At 38.3% G+C, this 20756-nt stretch overlaps 1 protein-coding gene across 1 annotated transcript in view; it reads left to right on the forward strand.

Annotated features, from left to right (window-relative positions):
• Positions 1–20756, forward strand: part of LRRC49 (leucine rich repeat containing 49) — a 192114-nt gene that overhangs the window by 9799 nt on the left and 161559 nt on the right. Inside the window, exons 5-6 of the mRNA XM_036263468.1 lie at positions 3131–3334; positions 9712–9778. Of these exons, the coding sequence (XP_036119361.1) occupies positions 3131–3334; positions 9712–9778 (271 nt within the window). The remainder of the gene's footprint in view (positions 1–3130; positions 3335–9711; positions 9779–20756) is intronic.

The following is a 20756-nucleotide window of genomic DNA, read 5'->3' on the forward strand; positions in this document are numbered from 1 at the left end:
CACAATATATTTTAAGTTTTTTTTTTTTTTACTCACCTGAGGACATTTTTCCATTTTTTGTTCAGGTAGAGTGGGAGGGAGAGAGAGGAACAGAGAGAGAGAGAGAGAGAGAAACATCGATGTGAAGGGGACACATCAAGTGGCTGCCACCCGCACGACCGACCAGGGTTGGGGACAAACTGCAACCGAGGTACATGCCCTTAGCGGGAACCAAACCCGGGTCTCTCAGGACTGCAGGCCGACGCTCTAACCGCTGAGCCAAACCGGCCAGGGCTTAAGTTTTTTTTTATCCTGATACAAAGATATTGATTTTTTTTGAGAGAGAGAGAAACATTAATGTAAGAGAGAAACATCAATCAGTTGCCGACAGGGGATCGAATCTGCAAGTGGCTGGGATGTGCCCTGACCAGGAATCGAACTCTTCACCTCTTCATGTACTGGATGATGCCCAACCAACTGAGCCACACTGACCAGGGCACTTTCACAATATTTTAATGTTCTGATGGATTTTGTGGCAATTTTTATCTCAGTCTTTAAAAGTCCAGCCAAGGATAATATGTCAGCCTTTTGGTTCCATGTTCCTTGAGGCTAACAGGAGCCAGTATTTATAAGATTGTGACGTAAATTAGGCTCTCGTGTTGCAGCTTGGAGTGACTCAGGCAGTTGTGAAGATGGTCTTTGTCACATGAAGCAAACTTTGATTAGGTGGAGACTTGTTTAACTAGGAAAGTCAGGACCAAGGGAGTTGACTCAGCTTCAAAGGCTGGTTTTAAAATGTCATAGGCTTAGGCACAACTTTATCAGTGCCGGGATGTGCAGTCACGAAAGTTAGGCTGTCATCAAGGCCTTCCAGGATCATTATTTGAGAGTCGGTGGATAATAGCTGTAATTTTCAAAGGGAGATCTGTGATGCTGTGCTGTTTCTTAGCCAGGAAACTGAGGGGTCAAGTAGAATGCAGGCTCTGGCTGGGTAGCTAAGTTGGTTGGAACATCATCCTGTACATCAAAAGGTTATAGGTTTAATTCCCGGTTAGGGTACATACCCAGGTTGTGGGTTTGATCTCTAGTTGGGACATGTCCAAGAGGCAACCAATTGATGTTTCTCTTTCTCTCTCTCTAAGAATCAGTAAAAACAGATCCTTGGGTGAGGATTAAAAATATATTTTTTAAAAAGAGTAGAATCCAGCCCTGAGAAGAAGTGCTTGGAAGAGCCAGGCTCTGACCGTTCTGGAAGGTAGGGTGGGCCTAGAGGACCAGGGAGGCAGCTGACGAGCACCAAGTAGGAAATCAGAGGCAAAAGCGTAATCCAGTAGACACCTCAGTAATGAGGTAGGGGGTGTAGCAACTCAGGGGTTTTTTAGGCATAACAAGCTCTCCTGGAGAGCACTGGGTAATAACCAAGTGTGTGTGTGTTTGCTTGTTTTGCTGGATGACTGGTACTTATGGAGTTAACGAGTGTGTAGCTGAGCCTTGGAGTTGGGACTTAGTCACTGGATTTGGAATCTAAGAAAGTGACTTTATTTCCAGTTGCAGTAGCTTATGTAAGAGGTAGGTCAGAGGGTTTGTTTTGTTTGTTTTTTTCCTATTTTAGTGATACCAATTGGATAAATTAGAAGCTGGGGTATTGGTAAATTCAACTATTAAAAATGAAAACTGAAGCAGGAAAAATGAGACAATTTAAGTTTTTTGCTAAACTGATGCACAAAGATATAAATTTTAAACTAGAATACTTATAATTTATAAAATAAAAGTACCAAATGAGGTAGTGTAATTAAGCGCATGAAATGAATTCTGATTACTAATTACACATTAAAAGAATTAGATTATTACCTAATATTTTTTTCTTTTAAGCCAATTTCTTCAGGGTCTGTACATTTTGAATCCTCACTTGAGGATATGCTTATTGATTTTAGAGAGAGGCAAAGTGGGAAAGAGAGAGAGAAACATGGATTTGTTACCTTCTGTATGCTGGGAATCAAACCCACAACCTGTGTATGTGCCCTGCTGGGAATCGAACCCACCAGCCTTTGGTGCATGGGACACTCCAACCAACTATTGAGCCACACCAGCCAGGGCTTCAGGGTCTGTATTTTTAAACATCATATCTTTGTGAACCATTAACATTCAATTATTACCTTGTGCCAATCATTTTTTTCTCTTTATGAGGATGATTCTCATTAGTCACAATTTCACTTATGCTTATAGCCCTCTGATCTTTCATTAATAGATCATAAGGTTTCATTAACTTGATTTTTACTGAAAGGAAATATTTCTAGTTATCTCCCTATTAGAGTTGTTCATACTTGGATTGACAGAACTACATTTTCCTTGAAGACTCTTGAGAATCTCAGATCATTTCTATTTGGTTATTTTATTACCCTAGTAGAATTCTTAAAGGGCCCTGCACATATTAACTTCACATGTAATACATTATAACTTTCTGCATAATGTTTACTATTTTAAATATAGCTAGAGGTATGTATATATTGTTAAGGTTTCATCTTACCTAATGGCATTCTAAATATTCTGCAAAGTTCAAAGTTAGTGTTGAACATGTAAACATAAACTTAAAATTTTGTGTCTGCAGAAGTGTTCAATAAAGGATGAAATTTTTTTATTAGAGTGAACTGTAGATGGCTGAATTTCTTACTCTTCCTAAGATATTATCTAGTTCAAGAGTGGACGATTCTACGAGAGACCCTTTTCCATTTTGTTTGTTTCTGATGACTTAGTTACCTGGGTGCCCTTTTTGTCAGTCGATTGATGGATGGCAAGGGCATTTCTTTGGTTATGTGACATAGTTCTTTGAATCATCCAACCCTCTGTTGCATAGGCAGTTACATTGAGTGTTTTCTAATGGTAAGTCAATTTTATGTGAAATAATATATTGTAGTTTTTTTAATGTAATGAGAGCTTAGACTTCATTTTAATAATTATCTTTGTCAAACTATATTAGCTTTTATATGAACGATTTACAGTTAGATCTAGGATGCTTAGTTCATAGAGGCAAGAAGTGGTTCTATTTATCTTTTTCTTCTCATAACATGGGAACCAAAGATACTAACAATATATGTAAGAGAAGGCAGGCTGCCAAATCAGAATCCAATTAACCTTTTGAAATGTTTTTTAGGCAAAAGCTGACTGTATGTCCTGTTATTGATGGGGAAGAACACCTTCGTTTATTGAACTTTCAACACAACTTTATAACTCGAATCCAAAATATTTCTAATCTACGAAGGCTAATATTTTTGGATTTATATGATAACCAGATTGAAGAAATTAGTGGGCTTTCTACTCTGAGATCCCTCCGTGTCCTTCTGTTGGGGAAAAACAGGTAATCTTTGTAGAGCAGTTTTTGTTTATTATATTTAGGACTAATGTTGAGTCCTATGGTGTTTAATGGCAACTCAGAATTGAAAAGTAGTTAAGAACGTAATAGACTACATTTTTTGAAAGTGTATTTGAATAGATTAAGTAAGATTCCATCACAATTTGTTTTATGACATTCAGTCTGACAATTAGTAAAACCAAATAACATTTTATTGAGTGTGTATTTTGTTACTTCCATTGCCATAGCTCATATGGAAGTAGAGTGGCACATTTGGCCTATATGTTTTCTTAGGCTGTATTTTAAGCATGTGTATTTACTTTAGGCATATGCATTTCACTAGTGATTCTTCTCAGTGCTTGACTGAGGGTAGACATTTGATACTTGGTGATTGTCAAATTACTGCTTGATTCTCGTTCAGGTAGTGTTTTCAGCATGTATTAAGATTATACCCTATGTGAATGTCCCCAGTGCTTTTCATAAGGCTCTACTATGTTGTGCAGCTACACAGTTCCCAACTAATTGCCTTGAGATTTGTTCATGACTTTCTTTCTATTCTGCTTTACTGGATAGCTTTTGCAATACCTAGAAAGAATAGTTGTTTGGCAAAATTCAAAAATGATTTTTATATCATCAAGTGATAAAGTTTAGATATGGCCAAGCATGGTTCCCTCCACCCATCTTTCTTCCCCCACAGTGTGGATCTTGAATTACCTCTTTATTCTTATTAGCCAACAGTAACATAAAATATTTTTTCTAAGATCATGTCCCAGAGTTCTAGGGTCTAATCTGTTCTCTGTGGTTTCTTGAAAGTTCCCATTGGTGCAGTCTATCACCTACTATTGGTTCAAGTATTAAACTAAACAATATAGTACCATGAGGGAATTTGGGGGAATTATAGGATTATAGAGTACTAGAGCTTGAAGTGACCTCAGAGAATAGCTTTCTTATTGTACAGATGGGGAAATGGAGATGAGATGTAAGGTGAGTTTTGCAAGGTTAGATATGTACAAATTGTATACAGCAGGAGTAGTTCACTGAATAAAGTGAGGAGTAAAGTAAACCTTTCATACATGCAAGGCATTCCCTTCTAGGTGCTCACTGTTAGCACTCCCAGATTTTTCTTTACTAGTTTCTGATCCTTGGAGCTACTGATTTTTTTCTCTAGCTTCCACTTATTCTGCAATACCATTGACTTTATGCCCTTCATGTCACTGTTTTCCGGTGGCATTGTAAATCTCCTTTCCTAGTTTTAAACAGTATCTAGAGCTGCTCCTGGTTCCTAATGTTTTAAATAATCTCTCAATTTGCTCTCTTTTCCTGTGCCTCAAAGACACCAGTGTATGGGACCTTTTTAATCTCCTTAAAGGTCCCTTTCCTCCTCTCTAGGGTCCACTGCCCTTCTCTGTGTCCTTACCATTGTCAAGTAAAAGCAATTTAATGCAGTCACTTTTTCATCTTTCTACTCCTCCATCCTTTTGTTTGTTTTCTTGCTTTGTGTCTTATTTTACTTTAATTAATTCTCCCATTAGAAAATAGCTGTTATTCAAGTTCTTGAATAAAAAAGAAAATTAATCAAAAAACAACTTTCCACATTCTCCCGACTTGCATATTTCTGCAGGATCAGTACAATGCAAATCTGATCCCTAAAACATACACCTAATGCTCTTCAGTCAACTGACTTCGATAAGGCCTGTGAGTCTTGAAGATGCAAACCCCTTCTGAGGCAGTACTTTAGTGACCATTAGGCAAAACTGGCTGAGGACTGCTGGAGAAGAGAGAAGTGCATCTGCCACCCTGAGCCCTCATATTCATCTTGGGTGACTTGATGCCCCTTGCTGCCCAAGTCCAGAAACTTTTCCCTCCCACATTGCAAAGCACTGCACTATCTTCTAGTCCAAGTCAATGGAACCACATATGAAAATCTAGGACAACCAATTGCCCCTAGATTAAAACAGCTCCAACGAATATTTCTGCTGAAAAGCTAGAAGGACCTTGCTATGCTGTATGTGAAGTTTACCCTGCTACTAACGAATTAGCAACCCTCTGTATGACTTCACTGTTGAAGTTTTACTGTCTGACTCTTCCGCTTTCTGTATCCGGTTATCCTTGTGAGGTCTTCTGGTGCCCTCATGATCACAGGCTAGTGAATAGAACTTCTCTGCATGTTCTTCTGATCACCAAGGACTGTGTATAAAACTTTCTGCCAGTCCTTGGGATTCCATGTTCCTTTCCTTTTGATTGCTGGAGGGTTCCCACTTATGGGTTTGTCTCTGACACCTGAAAAGCCTAACCCTTCATATAGATCCTGTAGAGGGGACCGTATCCTGCCATCAGTAATATAATGTGACCTGCAGAGACAAACTGTCATATATCCCTAGAGTTCTGTAGCTGCTGAAGTGATAGCTGAGCTTTGTCTTTTTCTAGTTTCAGTTTGTTTAATATGAGAACTGTAAAAATAATCTTTCAGGTCACATTGGTGTTAATGTGAAAATCTTTAACTGTTTGGGAACTGACTAGGATTCTGCAAATTTCTCGCATCAGTACCTAATCTGACCATGGCCTCCTAGGTCAACTGATACCTTCATCTGCCTCTGAATTATTTAGAATTGTATCTGTTTTTATGTCATTTCAGGTCCTGGGGGGTGTATGGCAAAGGCAATTCATGAGAACAAGACAGCAGGATGTTTAGTTTGTTTTGAGTTTAACTGACTAAGCAACTTGCCGATTTTTCTTCCTATTCACCTGGGCAATCAGAATCTGAAGTGAGAGTCATAAAGCCACTATGTGTCAAAGCTAAGAGAGTGCTTGAAATCACAACAGATGGGGACTGTTTCACTGTATAACTTAACATATGTGAGGCCCTGGTTGAGTTCTTTGGGAAGACCTGTTGCACACTTAGGTTTCTGTGATAGAAGTGCCTTAAACGTGCCCAGAGTTTCTGGTCAATACAGAAACAAATTACACTGATCTTTCAAATCAGAGAAAGTTGGGCTGGGACACTCTCCATCTCTTGTGTATAATTTCCAATATGTTAAAAATATAATTCTCAGACAAATAGATACTAATTCCAGGACAGTTTTCGAATTAACTCATTAATGAGGAAACCAGTAGGATGACAAAGCTGATTCAAAGGAGGATAAGAGAAATTAATGTATAGTCAATGAAAATGAAGAATGCTGCAATAAAATTGTTAAGTTATAAAGAAGGTTATCTTTCCTATTAGACAGAAATAAATTTCATTCCTACTTGGCAAAAATCATACATCAGTTTTCTACAAAAGTAAGTATATAACTTTACAAAATTTGGGCTCTGATCCATCGTGATAGTCAGGTGATTTCTAGGTGGGCTTGTTGACAGTCTCTGCTACGGGGCAGAAAGGACTTGCAGCCATCCCTTTGCCTTCTTCCCAAGAGGGGGTTATCAACATCAAGTAGCACCTTTTCTATATTCACATATCATAGTTTTATAAAATTGTTTTTATACTGTTTTTCATTTGAATATTTATATTTTATTACTTTTGTTTTTCCATGTCATTAAATGTTCTTTGAAAATATAATTTTTTAAGAGCTTTATAATCTGTATGGGTATATATGTAATAATTTACTTATTTTCTTTTTGTTAGATATTTACATTGTATATATTTTTTCTTTGCTATAATGCTGTGATAGATACTCTTGTCCATAAATTTTTGTCTGTATCTCTGATTATTTTCTTAGAATAGGCTTTAGTATTTTCCATTAGGTAGGTGAGTTCATCCTCATAAAGCTCATATGAGGAAGAATAGATTTTATGGGAAGACGGTCTATATTTTAGGGCATTCTCAAAATGTAATACCTGGACCAGCAGCATCAGCATTACCCAAGAAATTATTAGAAATGTAAACTTTTGGATCCTATCCTAGAAATTCTGGAGGTGGGGCTCAGTAAGTTATATTTTATCAAACCTCCCAGATGATTCTGATATACACAGAAGCTTGACAACCACTGTTTTAGGGAATGTGAGCCTAGGAGTATAAAAGGATTGAATAAAAGGCTTCACTCTTCTCCTAAGCCATATTATTATGGTATTGTAATTTTCCTCAACTGTTGTAGGTATTTCAAGAGCAAAGTAGGCAGGGGAATAATTTTGTTGAAAGTTTGTCTGTTTTTCTATCTGGTTTGGCTGCTATTATTATTGTTATTATTAGTATTGCTATTATTATTAGAGAGATTTAAGTGTTAGATAGGATAGTATTAAATGCTGACTGTGGGTGAAGGCTAATGAAGGATTCCAAAGAGTCTGGAAGGATATTAGTGGTTTGAATGTTTTCAGGGTGTAGGTTGCTTTCTAGGAAAAAAGCAAGTTCTCCCAGTATGATGGTGTGAGAGGAGACTGATGAGGAGTTTGTGGTCATAAGGGAGTGGTGTGTGTGTGTGAGTGTGTGTGTGTGAGAGAGAGAGAGAGAGTGAGAGAAAGAGAGAGAGAGAGAGGGAGAGGGAAAGGGAGAAGGGAGAGAGGAAGAACTACAATCATGCTGTGATGATATGTAGTGGGTGTATAATAAATATATTTGTAAATCAAATTGTATTGAGTTGATTGTGGTGATATAATCTGGATTTGGCAATTATGGAAGATGGGTGAGGTGAAATGGAGACAGAAATTCATGAAGTTTAAGTTTCCATTATGTATACATGGTGATGAGCATATATGAAGTTTCAAGGGATGATCCAGGTTCTGGAAACATTTAGGAAAGTGGTCACAGTTCTTTGAGGCAGTAAACAAAGGCAACAGAAATGAATAATGAAAGGAAGATGCTGATAAAGATGGATTGCATGAACTTTATTTTTATCCTTTCCCTGCCATTGTTCCTTTCAACTGAATAATGGTAGTAGGAGAAAGAAGGGTCTCTAGGAGGGAGAACAATAAAAGGGAAGTGTGTTTGTTGTTGTTGTTAGATGCGTTCATTTGGAGGCAGTTAGATAGGTAAGGTAGCCCAAGAATATAGGAATGAGGGCCCTGGCCGTTTTGGCTCAGCGGTTAGAGCGTCGGCCTGCGGTCTGGAGAGACCCGGGTTCGGTTCCCGCTAAGGGCACGTTCTTCGGTTGCAGTTTGTTCCCGGCCCTGGTTGGTCATGTGGGTGGCAGCCACTCGATGTGTCCCTTCACATCGATGTTTCTGTCTGTCTCTCCTTTCCTCTCTCTCCCTCCCACTCTATCTGTACTAAAAATGGAAAAATATCCTCGGGTGAGGATAAAAAAAAAAAAAAAGGAGGAATGAGGGAGACAGTGGGTAGGCCCTAAGCTTAGGGGATATAAGAGGGGGTATTTTAGAGATAAAATTGTGTGCTTTTTCATTTATAGTATTTCAGCTTTTCAAAAAATGGCAAATCAAAAATTCCATATAAATATTCACAAACTAAGTAAGTCCAGTAGAAGGCATTTAGATGGTATTCATTTTGTCTCTGTGGCAAATAATCCTGTTATGAATAATCTTGTACATAAAATACATTTGTTTAGTTATATGTTCATTCATTCATTCAACAAATATTTATTGTGTGCCTGCTTGGTGCCAGGCACTGTCATGAGTCCTCATGATAGAGTAGAGAACATGTTGATGTTTCTGTCCTCTTGAAGCTCATATTTTTGTTAGATGAGGGAAAGCATTAAAAAGTAAACACATGAATAATATAATTTTAGGCAAGGATAAGCACGTTGAAATCAATTAAAGCAGGTGAAGGAAAGAGTAATGGGGACAGGAACAGAGAGCTATTTTTGATTGCGCCATCTGGCCAGACCATTCTGAGAAGATATTTGAGCTGAGACCTGGATTATGTGAAGGTGTGACCATGTGAAATTCTGGGGAAGAAACATTAAGGAAGAAGCAACAGCAAGGGTAAACACCCCGAGCAGAAATGAATTTGTGAGAATAGAGATAGCACGAAAGCTGCTGAGGCTGGAGTAGAATGAGCAAGTGAGCCCGAGCTATGGTAGGAGATAAGGCTGGAGAAAGAATCAGCAGCCAGATGGTTTAGGGCCTTGAGAACTGAGGTAAGGAGTTTGGATCATATTCTAAGATGAAGGGAACTGATTTGAATAAGTGCCTTGCCTCAGGTTCTTAGAAGAATGACTCTTTTTTAAGATAATTACTTTTAAGCTAGGGGACCATTTTCTCTAGTAGGACTGCATATTTAACAATATAATTAAATTGATGGGAAATATGTTCTTATTTAATATATGTAATTTTACATATCTGTATATTTGTATAAATAGATAGGTATAGTTATTTCTATATCTGTATTTTACCTTATAGGGAATATAAAATGAGTTATGCCTTAGCATATTTTGATCTACAATAGATGTGATATATCCACATTTTTTTACTGTACTTATTCTGATTTTCAGAATCAAGAAGATCTCAAATCTGGAGAATCTAAAAAGCTTAGATGTCTTGGACCTTCATGGAAATCAGGTATTGTTAAGACCTTTTATTTTTTTCTTCCTTGAAAAAAGTCCAGGAAATTTGGCATTGTAAAAGTTTTAGAATTATACTGAATTTTTCAAGAGTTACTTTACTGATTCAGTGAAATGTTAAGCCTATTTATATATGATTTGGTAATTTCTTGCAGTAAATGATACATAAGCATTTGAAATTCTTATAGTTATGACAATTTTGTTTCTTATTCAGTCTTTTTTTTTTTTATCCTTACCCAGGGACATTTTTCGATATTTTGTTCAGATAGAGTGGGAGGGAGAGAGAGAGAGAGAGAGAGAGAAACATTGACATGAAAGGGACACATTGAGTGGTTGCCACCCACACGACCCAACCAGGGCCGGGGACAAACTGCAACTGAGGTACGTGTCTTTAGTGGGAACCGAACCCAGGTCTCTCTGGACCGCATGCTGACGCTCTAACTGCTGAGCGAAATTGGCCAGGGCTCTTATTCAGTCTTTTATTAACTTACTTAAAAATATATACATTATCCAACCCTAACCCAAGAACTAGAATTTATTACTAATTATTTCCTTCTACTTAGGTGTTCCTCCTTTATTTTGAGATAACCACTATTTTGGATTTTACATTTATCATTCTTTTTTTTTTATCCTCACCCGAGGACATTTTTCCATTTTTTGTTCAGATAGAGCGGGAGGGAGAGAGCGGAAGAGAGAGAGAGAGAGAGAAACATCAATGTGAAGGGACACATTGAGTGGCTGCCACCCGCACGACCAACCAGGGCCGGGGACAAACTGCAACCAAGGTATGTGCCCCTAGAGGGAACCGAACCTGGGTCTCTCTGTACCGCAGGCCGACGCTCCAACCGCTGAGCCAAACCGGCCAGGACTCATTTATCATTCTTTTATGAGTAATTTTTAGTTGGTTTTATCACATATATGTATGCCCTAATAATATATCATTTAGTAGCATTGTCATTTAATTTGAAAAAGGTATCATAGTGTTGTCCTCTAGTTTTCACTTTTTAGTGCAATACTATGTTGCTTGCATCATCTTTTTGATTAAGTAGCTGTAGTTTATTCATTTTCACTGTTTTATGTTTCATGGTGTGGTTAGACAAAAACTTTTTTCTCTAGTATATTATTGAAAGACATTTGAGTTGTTTCCTTTTTTTTTCGGTTTTGTTTCCTTTTGGGAATAATACTTCTAAGAACATTCTTGTATATGCTTCTTCCATATACCATATGTACTCTACAGTATAGAGTGAGTACAGAAGCGAGATTGATGGGTTAGGTTATTTAAATGTCTAACTTTAAAAGATGATGCCAAGTTGGAGGCTGAACATGGCAGCAGACAACACTGGAGTGAGGGTGGGAGTATGAGTAGGTGCGCATGTGTGAGAGAGTGTACGGGGGGGAGTGTAGGCAGGCAGCTGCCTGTCAGTGGGGGAACCCAGGGCAGGCCTTTTGGATACCCTGGGTGGAGGAAGCTGCCAGCAGCAGAAGTGTGGTCCCAGGCCAGGCACTTCTCTCCATTCACAATCAGAGAGCATGATATTTTGGAGGATTTATAGGGTCCTCCATAGGAGGAGGCTGCAGGGAACAGCAGAGACCCAGCGCCTGGAGGCCACAGAGAGGCATGCCCAGCCACTGCTTCTCCTCTGGCAGCAGAGGTCCCAACTGCTCCGACAGAGCCAACCAGCAGCAGAGGGCCCCGCCACTCCCACACAGCCAAACAGGAGCAGAGGGCCCTGCCATTCCCAGTGACCCACCAGCGGCAGAGAGCCGCCAGCCCCATTGCAGCAATGAGCTGCAGGCATCATAGCTGCCCCCCAGCAGAGAGCCATGGTCCAATTGACCTGTTCCTAAAGAGCAACTGGCCCTGCTTCTGCCACTGACAACCACTAGCAATCCCAGGTGACTGGACTAGATCTGAGATCCAGCGCACATGACCCATCACAAAACAATACCCTGGATACACTGACCTGCTCCCCCAACTTGGCCTGCCCCACCTGGTCCTGGAACACCAGACAGATAAAGTGGTGAGACAGAGAAACAAATTCCAAATAAAAAGAAAAGAAGGAATCTCCAGAAAAGGAACTAAATGAAATGCAGGCAAGCAGTTTATCAGATAAAGAATTCAAAGTAATGGTAGTAAGGGTACTCAAATAATTTAGTGAGAATTATAAGCAACTTAATGAGAACTGTAAAGAACTCAGTGGGAGCTTTAAAAAAAAAAAGAGGTAGAAGCTATTAATAAGAATCAAGAGGGAGCCCTGGCCGGTTTGGCTCAGCAGTTAGTGCGTTGGCCTGCGGTCCAGAGAGACCCGGGTTCAGTTCCCGCCAAGGTCGCGTACCTCGGTTGCAGTTTGTCCCCAGCCCTGGTTGGGTTGTGCAGGTGGCAGCCACTCGATGTGTCCCTTTCACGTTGATGTTTCTCTCTCTCTCTCTCCCCCTCTCTTTCCCTCCCACTCTATCTGAACCAAAAATGGAAAAATGTCTTCAGGTGAGGATAAAAAAAAAGAATCAAGAGGGAATGAAGAATGACATAGCGGAAATAAAGAACTACTTGTTGGTAGGATTCAGTAGTAGATTGGAAGAAGCTGAAGACCGAATCAGTGAGTTAGCAGATAAAGTAGAAAAAAACACCCAATTGGATCAGCAGTTGGGAAAAAAATTAAAAAGCAAGAGGAGAGTTTAAGGGAGCTTTGGGACATTACAAAATGTAACAACATTTGCATCATAGGGGTACCAGAAGGAGAAGACTTGTAGAAATGAATATAGAACTTGTTTGAAGAAATAATAACAGAAAATTTTCCTAACCTGGTGAAGGAAAAAGTCATACAAGTCTAGGAAACACAGAGAGTCTCAATCAAGATAAACCCAGAAAGACCCACACCTAGACACATCATAATTAGAATGGCAAATATTAAAATAAAAGAAAGAATCTTAAAGGCAGCAAGAGAGAGAAAGAAAATTACCTACAAGGGAGCTCCCATTAGACTGTCAGCTGATTTCTCAATAGAAATAGGATACAAAAAATGAAAAGAAAGTGACTGAATCCAAGACTACTCTATCCAGCAAGTCTATCATTCAAAAAAAGGCCAAAGGAGTTTATTGCTACCAAACCAGCACTGCAAGAAATGATAAAGGGACTGTTGTAAGAAGAAGAAAGAGAGAGAGGAACACAGGCATAAAGAATAAAACTGGCAACAAATAAGTACCTATCAATAATAACCTTAAATGTAAATGAATTAAATGCTCCAATCAAAAGACATAAGGTAGCTGAAGAAAACATGACCCATATATATGCTGTCTACAAGAGACTCACCTCAGGGGAAAAATAAAAGATGTACACAGACTGAAAGTGAAGAGATAGAAAAAAATATTCCTTGCAAATGGATCTGAAAAAAAGGCTAGAGTAGCAATACTCATATCTGACAAAATAGACTTCAAAATAAAGGTCATAACAAGAGACAAAGAAGGGCATTACATAATACTAAAAGGATAAGTCCAAAAAGAGGGTATAACACTTGCACCCAATACAGGAGCACCTAAGTGTGTGTGTGTGTGTGTGTGTGTGTGTGTGTATTAAAAACCCTCTTAATTAGCTTTAAGTGAGATGATAGTAATAGTCATAGTAGGGGACTTTATACCCCACTGACATCACTGGATAGATCTTCTAGACAGAAAATTAACATGAAAACAGAGACCCTAAACAATGCACTACATCAGATGCACTTAAGTGATATTTAACCAATATTTCACCCTAAAGCTGCAGAATATATATTCTTTTCAAGTGCACATGGGACATTCTCAAAGGCAGACCACATGGATGGTAGGACATAAACTAAGTCTCTACAAGTTCAGGAAGACTGAAATCATATCAATCAACTTCTCAGATCACAATGGCATGAAACTCGAAATAAATTACAAAAAAAAACATTAAAAAACATTCAAACACATGGAGGCTAAATAGCATGTTATTAAACAATGAAGGGGTTACCAATGAGATCAAGGAAGAAATCAAATACTTCGTGGAAACTAATGAAAATGAGCACGTATCAACCCAAAATCTATGGGACACAGGAGAAGCAATCTTGAGAGGGAATTTTATAGCATTACAGGCCTGCAATTTGTAATAAACTATTTAATCCTACAACTTAAAGTACTTGAAAGGAAACAACAACAACAAAACCCAGAGTAAGTATAACAAAATAATGAAGATCAGAGCATAAATAGTAATACAGTCATAGCCTTAAAGAACTTGAAAGGAAACAACAACAACAAAACCCAAAGTATAAACAAAATAATGAAGGTCAGAGCATAAATAAATAACATAGAGACTAAAAAAAACTATTAAAAAAAGTCAATGAAACCAAGAGCTATTTTTTTCCATTTTTTTGTTCATATAGAGTGGGAGGGAGAGAAAGGAAGAGAGAGAAAGAGAGAAAGATCGACGTGAAAGGGACACATTGAGTGCCTGCCACCTGCACGACCAACCAGGGCCGGGGACAAACTGCAACTTTAGTGGTACACAGACTCACCAAAAAAACAGAGAGAGGGGACCCAAGTAAATACGATCACAAATGAAAAAGGTGAAGTAACAACTGACACACAGGAATACAAAGGACTGTAAGAAAATACTATGGCCCTGGCAGGTTGTGGGACTGATCCCCAGTGAGGGGCATGCAGGAGGCAGCCAATCATTGTTGTCTCTAATCAATGTTTCTATCTCGTTCTTCCTCTCCCTTCCTCTCTCTCTAAAATCAATAAAGGAAAAAATTTGTTTTTAAAAGAAGAACTAATACCCATTCTTCTTAAACTATTCCAAAATATTCAAGAGGAAGGAAGACTTTTAAGCTCTTTTTATGAGGCAAGCATAATGCTAATTCAAAAGAAGATAAAGACACCAAATTAATATTATTGGCCAGTATTCCTGATGAACATAGATGCCAAAATCCTCAACAAAATATTAGCAAATCGGCCCTGGCCAGTTTGGCTCAGCGGTAGAGCATTGGTCTATGGAACTGAGAGTCCTGGGTTTGGTTCCTGCTAAGGGCATGTACCTTAGTTGCAGTTTGTCCCTGGCCCCGGTTGGGGTTGTGCAGGTGGCAACCACTTGATGTGTCTCTCTCTCACTGATGTTTCTCTCTGTCTCTTCCTCCCTCTCTCCCTCTGTTCTATCTGAAGATACATGCACAAATTCCTCAGGTAAGGATAAAATATATATATATTGGTTTCAGCAAATTGGTTCCAGTAATATATTTAAAACATTATTCACCACAACCAAGTGGGATTTATCCCATGGATGCAAGGCTTGTACAATATTCACAAATCAATAAATGTGATACACCACATAAACAAAATGAAAGATAAAAATTATGTGATCATATCAATAGATGCTGAAAAAGCATTTAACAAAATCTAGCACTGATTTCTGATAAAAACTCTCAGCAAAGTTGGAATAGAAGGATTATACCTCAACATCATAAAGGTTGTATATGACAAACCTAGAGCCAACATCATTACTCAGTGTGAAAAAACTGGAACATTTCCCTTAAGAACTGGAACAAGATAGGATGTCCACTTTCACCACTCATAGTCATCATAGTACTGGAAGTCTTAGCCACAGAAATCAGAAAAGAAGAAAAATAAAAGGCATCCAAAAAAAGGAAGGAGGAAGTGAAACTCTCATTATTTACAGATGACATGGTATTGTACATAGGGAACCTTAAATACTCCATGAAAAAACTACTAGATTTAATAAATTAATTAGGCAGCCCTGGCCAGTTTGGCTCAGCGGTTAGAGCGTCAGCCTGTGGTCCAGGGAGAACTGGGTTTGGTTCCCGCTAAGGGCACGCACCTTGATTGCAGTTTGTCCCCGGCTCTGGTTGGATCGTGCGGGTGGCAACCACTCATTGTGTCCCTTTCACATTGATGTTTCTCTCTCTCTCTCCCTCCCACTCTATCTGAACAAAAAATGGAAAAATGTCCTCGGGTGAGAATAAAAAAATTTTAAAAAATTAATTAATTAATTAGGCAAAGTAGGAGGATACAAAATTAACACCCATAAATTGATGGCATTCCTATACACCTATAATGAACACTAAGAAAGGGAAACTAAAAAAAAAATCTCATTTACCATTGCAACAAAAAAAAATTAAGATACCTAAGGATAAACTTAACCAAGGAGGTAAAAGACCTGTTCTCAGAAAACTACAGGACTTTGAAAAAAGAAATAGAGGAAGATATAAAAAAGTGGAAGCACATAACTTGTTCATGGATTGGAAGAATTAAGATCATTAAAATGTCCATACTACACAAAGTAATCTCTAGATACAATGCAAACCCTATTAAAATACCAATGGCATATTTCACAGATCTAGAACAAATACTTCAAAAGTTTATATGGAACCAAAAAAGACTCCAAATAGCCACAGCAATCTTGAAAAAGAGGAACAAAGTAGGAGGGACCACAATTCCAGATATCTGATTATATCACAAAGCCACTGTAATCAGAACAGCCTGGTACTGGCACAAGAACAGGCATATAGATCAATGGAACAGAACAGAGAACCTGGAAATCGACCCAAGACATTATGTGCAATTAATATTTGACAAAGGATGCAAGAGCATACAATGGAATAAAGACAGTCTCTTCAATTGATGATGTTGTGAAAATTGGACAGGCATAGAAAAAAAAATGAAACTAGACCACCAACTTACACCATCCACAAGAATAAACTTCAAATGGATAACGAACTTAAATGTAAGTTGTGAAACCATAAAAATCCTAGAAGAAAATGTAGGCATCAAAATATCAGACATCACACATAGCAAAATTTTTACCAGTACATCACTAGTGCAAGAGAAACAAAGGAAAAAAATAATAAATGGGACTAAATCAAACTAAAAAGCAAAATAAACCAGCATCAAAATGAAAAGGGAACCCACTCCATGGGAGAACATATTTACCAAGATATATCACATAAGGAGTTAATATTCAAAATTTATAAAGTACTCATACATCTCGACAAAAGGAAGATAAACAATCAAAGTAAAACATGGGCAGAGGATCTGAATAGATTCTTCTCCAAAGAGGACATAAAAATGACCAAGAAATATATGAAATAATGCTCAAAGTCACTAATCATCAGAGAAAAGCAAATTAAAATAACTATGACATAATATTACGACAGCTGTAAGAAAGAAAGATCTGTTACTCTTTGAGATGACATGGAGGGACCTGGAGAGTATTATGCTAAGTGAAATAATCCAGTCAGTAAAAGATAAGTATCACATGATCTCACTGATTTGTGAAATATAATGAACAAAAGAAACTGATGAACAAAATAGGTCCAGAGACATGGAAATAGGGAAGAGACTAATAAACCTCAGAGGGAAGGGGTGTGGGGAATGTCAGAAGACATAAACCAAAGAACTTATATGCATGTATATGTAACCAATGGACACACACAGTAGTAATCTATACTACACAAAGTAATCTGGCGATGGCAGAAAGGGGAGTGGGCAGGAGCAGGGTGGAGGGTGTCAAGGTGGGAAAAAAGGAGGGGCATTTGCAATATTTTCAACAGTAAAGATAAAATTTTTATTTTATTTTATTTTTTATCCTCACCTGAGGATATTTTTCCATTTTTTGTACAGATAGAGTGGGAGGGAGAGAGAGGAAGTGAGAGAGAGAGAGAAACATCAATGTGAAGGGACACGAGTGGCTGCCACCCGCACGACCAACCAGGGCCGGGGACAAACTGCAACTGAAGTACGTGCCCTTAGTGGGAACCGAACCCGGGTCTCTCCGGACTGCAGGCCGACGCTCTAACTGCTGAGCCAAACTGGCCAGGGCAAGATAAAATTTTTAAAAAAGAGGAATGATTAGAGGCTTTTAAAGAATCTGGCTTAAAAAAAGAATTCCAAGCTCTGGCCAGCATTGCTCAGTGGTTAGAGTGTCGGCCCTCAGACTGAAGGGTCGTGGGTTCAATTCCTGGTCAAGGGCATGTAGCTCTGTTGCATGTTTGATCCCTGGTTGGGGCATGTAGGGGAGGCAACCAATCATTGTGTCTCTCTCACATCTATGTTTCTCCGTTTCTCTCTTCCTCCCTTTCTTTCATTCTATCAAAAAAATTAATGGAAAAATATCGTAGGGTGAGGATTAACAAAAAATAAAAATAAATAAATAAATCAAGAGATAAACTATTAAAGATGAAATAATGTTCAACTCTAAAAAAGTAGCATCAGCTATTTAAAAATAGCTAAAAGAAAAGTATGTCTATAATTTTTGTCTTTTGAATTTACATCTGTTGGAAATAAAAATGATACTTGGTGCACATTGTGAAAATGTATTTGGTTTATGGACGTGAAAACATTTTGAGGAATGATGGTAGTGTTCCAGAAATAGACTGGGGAATGGGATGAGATGGAGTGAGGTGAAACTGGAGTTAGAACAGTTCAGAGTCTATTCTAGTAATCTTGATAAGAAATGATAATGGCTTGAACTAAAGTAGTAGTAATAGGGACATAATAAGGGGGCAGACTGGATAAATATTTAAAAAGATTTAGCAATTGATTATATGTGAATAGTGAAGAAAGCGAAAAATGTGGGAGGTTGACTCTCAATTTCTGACCTAAATTTTGTTTGGTCTACTAGAATTTGTTCTCTTGGTAGATGCCTGCTTTAACATGGACACAGATGTGCTTCAAGAAGATTCTATTTCAGTGGCATCTTTTTCTTTTTTTTTTTTATCCTCACCCGAGGACATTTTTCGATATTTTGTTCAGATAGAGTGGGAGGGAGGGAGGGAGGGAGGGAGGAAGAGAGAGAGAGAGAGAGAGAGAGAGAGAGAGACATCGATGAAAGGGACACATCGAGTGGTCGCCACCCACACGACCCAACTAGGGCCGGGAACAAACTGCAACCAAGGTACGTGCCCTTAGCAGGAACCGAACCCGGGTCTCTCCAGACCGCAGGCCAACGCTCTAACCGCTGAGCCAAACCGGCCAGGGCAGTGGCATCTTTTTCTTCAGGGAGAGCTTCCCCTTTGTGTGATTTCTTGCCTGAAAGCAGACATTTACCCTTTTGGCATTGCTGAGTAGGAAGGTTGTCTTTATCCAGATGGAACAGTCTGGGTTACTCCAAAGACATGGAAGTAGGGAACAGACTGATCAACCTCAGGGGGAAGGGTGGAGGGGGGCAGGAAGAGATAAACCAAAGAACCTATATGCATATGTGTATAACCAATGGACATAGACAATAGTGTGGTGAAGGCAGGGATGGGATAGTGGAGAGGAGTGGGTCAATGGGGGAAGAAAGGAGGAACGTCTGTAATACATCTTTTTTTTGTTGAATGTATTACAGATGTCCCCCCTTTTTTCCCCCATTGACCTCCTCCTCCCCAGTCCCGCCCCCCTCCTGCCTTCCTCACATTATTGTTTGTGTCCATTGGTTGTGCATACATGCATAGAAGTTCTTTGGTTTATCTCTTCCTACCCTTCTTTCCCCCTTCCCTTTGAGGTTCATCAGTCTAACAGATTTGTACTTCTTAATTCCTTCATCTTTTTCACCCATCCCCTCAGCTCCCTCCCATCTGGTAAGCAAGGAAAAGTTCTCTGTATCTATGAGTCTGTTTCTGTTCTGCTTGCTCATTTTGTTTGTAGATTCTATTGCTGATAGATATGTATTTATTGCCATTTTATTGTTCATATTTTTATTCTTCTCCTTTAAGAAAGCCCTTCAACATTTTATATAATACTGGTTTGGAGGTGATGAACTTTACCTTTTTCTTATCTGGGAAACTCTTTATATGTCCATTGATTCTGAATGATAGCTTTGCAGGATAAAGTAATCTTGGTTGTAGGTCACTGCTTTTCAAATACTTTCAACAATAAAGATAAATTAAAAAAAAAAAAGTTAAGACTAGAGTATCCTCCTTTCCTAGATGTATTAAGAAGCTCTGCTGTCTATTTTGGGATGCTCTCTCTGATCAGCATGACCCATAATTGGGCTTTCTAACATTGGTCATCTCTTCTTGCCGTGAAGTTTATTCACTAATCAAGAACTATGCCCTCACCCTATACCACCGTTTGCCTGAAGTTTCTATTATTTACTCTATGTTTGTAACTTTGTCCATGCCTTCAACATGTAACAGACTATTTTCTAAAAGAAACGCCCTAAGATTATTAGCAGAAGGGGAAGGCACCCTATGGAAGTCATACAGCAATTGTGCCATTTTAGTCTATATATTTATATCTCTCTTGAGCTCACTTTATTTTATATATTTAAATATTGCTTTTCCATTTATGTTTGTTGCATCTAAATTGTCTGTCTTCCATATCTTATTTTTTATTTTTCCTATCTCTATTTTCTCTTAGTATTTTAGGAGAATTTCTCAAGCTCATGCTAACAACTGATTTTCTACAGTATCTATTTTGCTTTTTGTGGATTTCATTCATTTCTAGTTTTGTTTCCTATTTCGTTTTGACATCATTTTGTTTAAGTTTTATTATTTAGTTCTGTCATCTTCAAATACTGATAAACTTGTTTCTTCTTTTAACAATTTTTACTTTATTTTCATTTTACATTAGTTAGACCAAAAATCTTAGGACAAATTTTAAAGCATGATCAGATGTTACTTATATATATTATTGAATTTACAACAAGCATATTTAGTTTCTCCTCTCAAACCAATATGGAATTTAGATAGTATTTCTCAAATGTAAGAGAAATAACAACATAGAAATTGGGTTATAAATCTAAAAAGGTTCTTTTATTTATTATTTTTTTTAATGAATTATTTATTTTTTTGTTACAGATATTTTACCTTTTTACCCCATTGGCACCCCCCTCCCCACCCCACCTCCGCCCCGTCTCCGGCTTAGTTGTCCATGTCCATTGGTCATGCATACATGCATATAAGTTCTGTGGTTTATCTCTTCCCACCCCCCCCACCCCCTCTTCTGAGGGATGTCAGTCTGTGCCC

Source organism: Molossus molossus, unplaced genomic scaffold (assembly GCF_014108415.1).
Source record: "Molossus molossus isolate mMolMol1 unplaced genomic scaffold, mMolMol1.p scaffold_m16_p_1, whole genome shotgun sequence".
NCBI classification, from domain to species: Eukaryota; Metazoa; Chordata; class Mammalia; order Chiroptera; family Molossidae; genus Molossus; species Molossus molossus.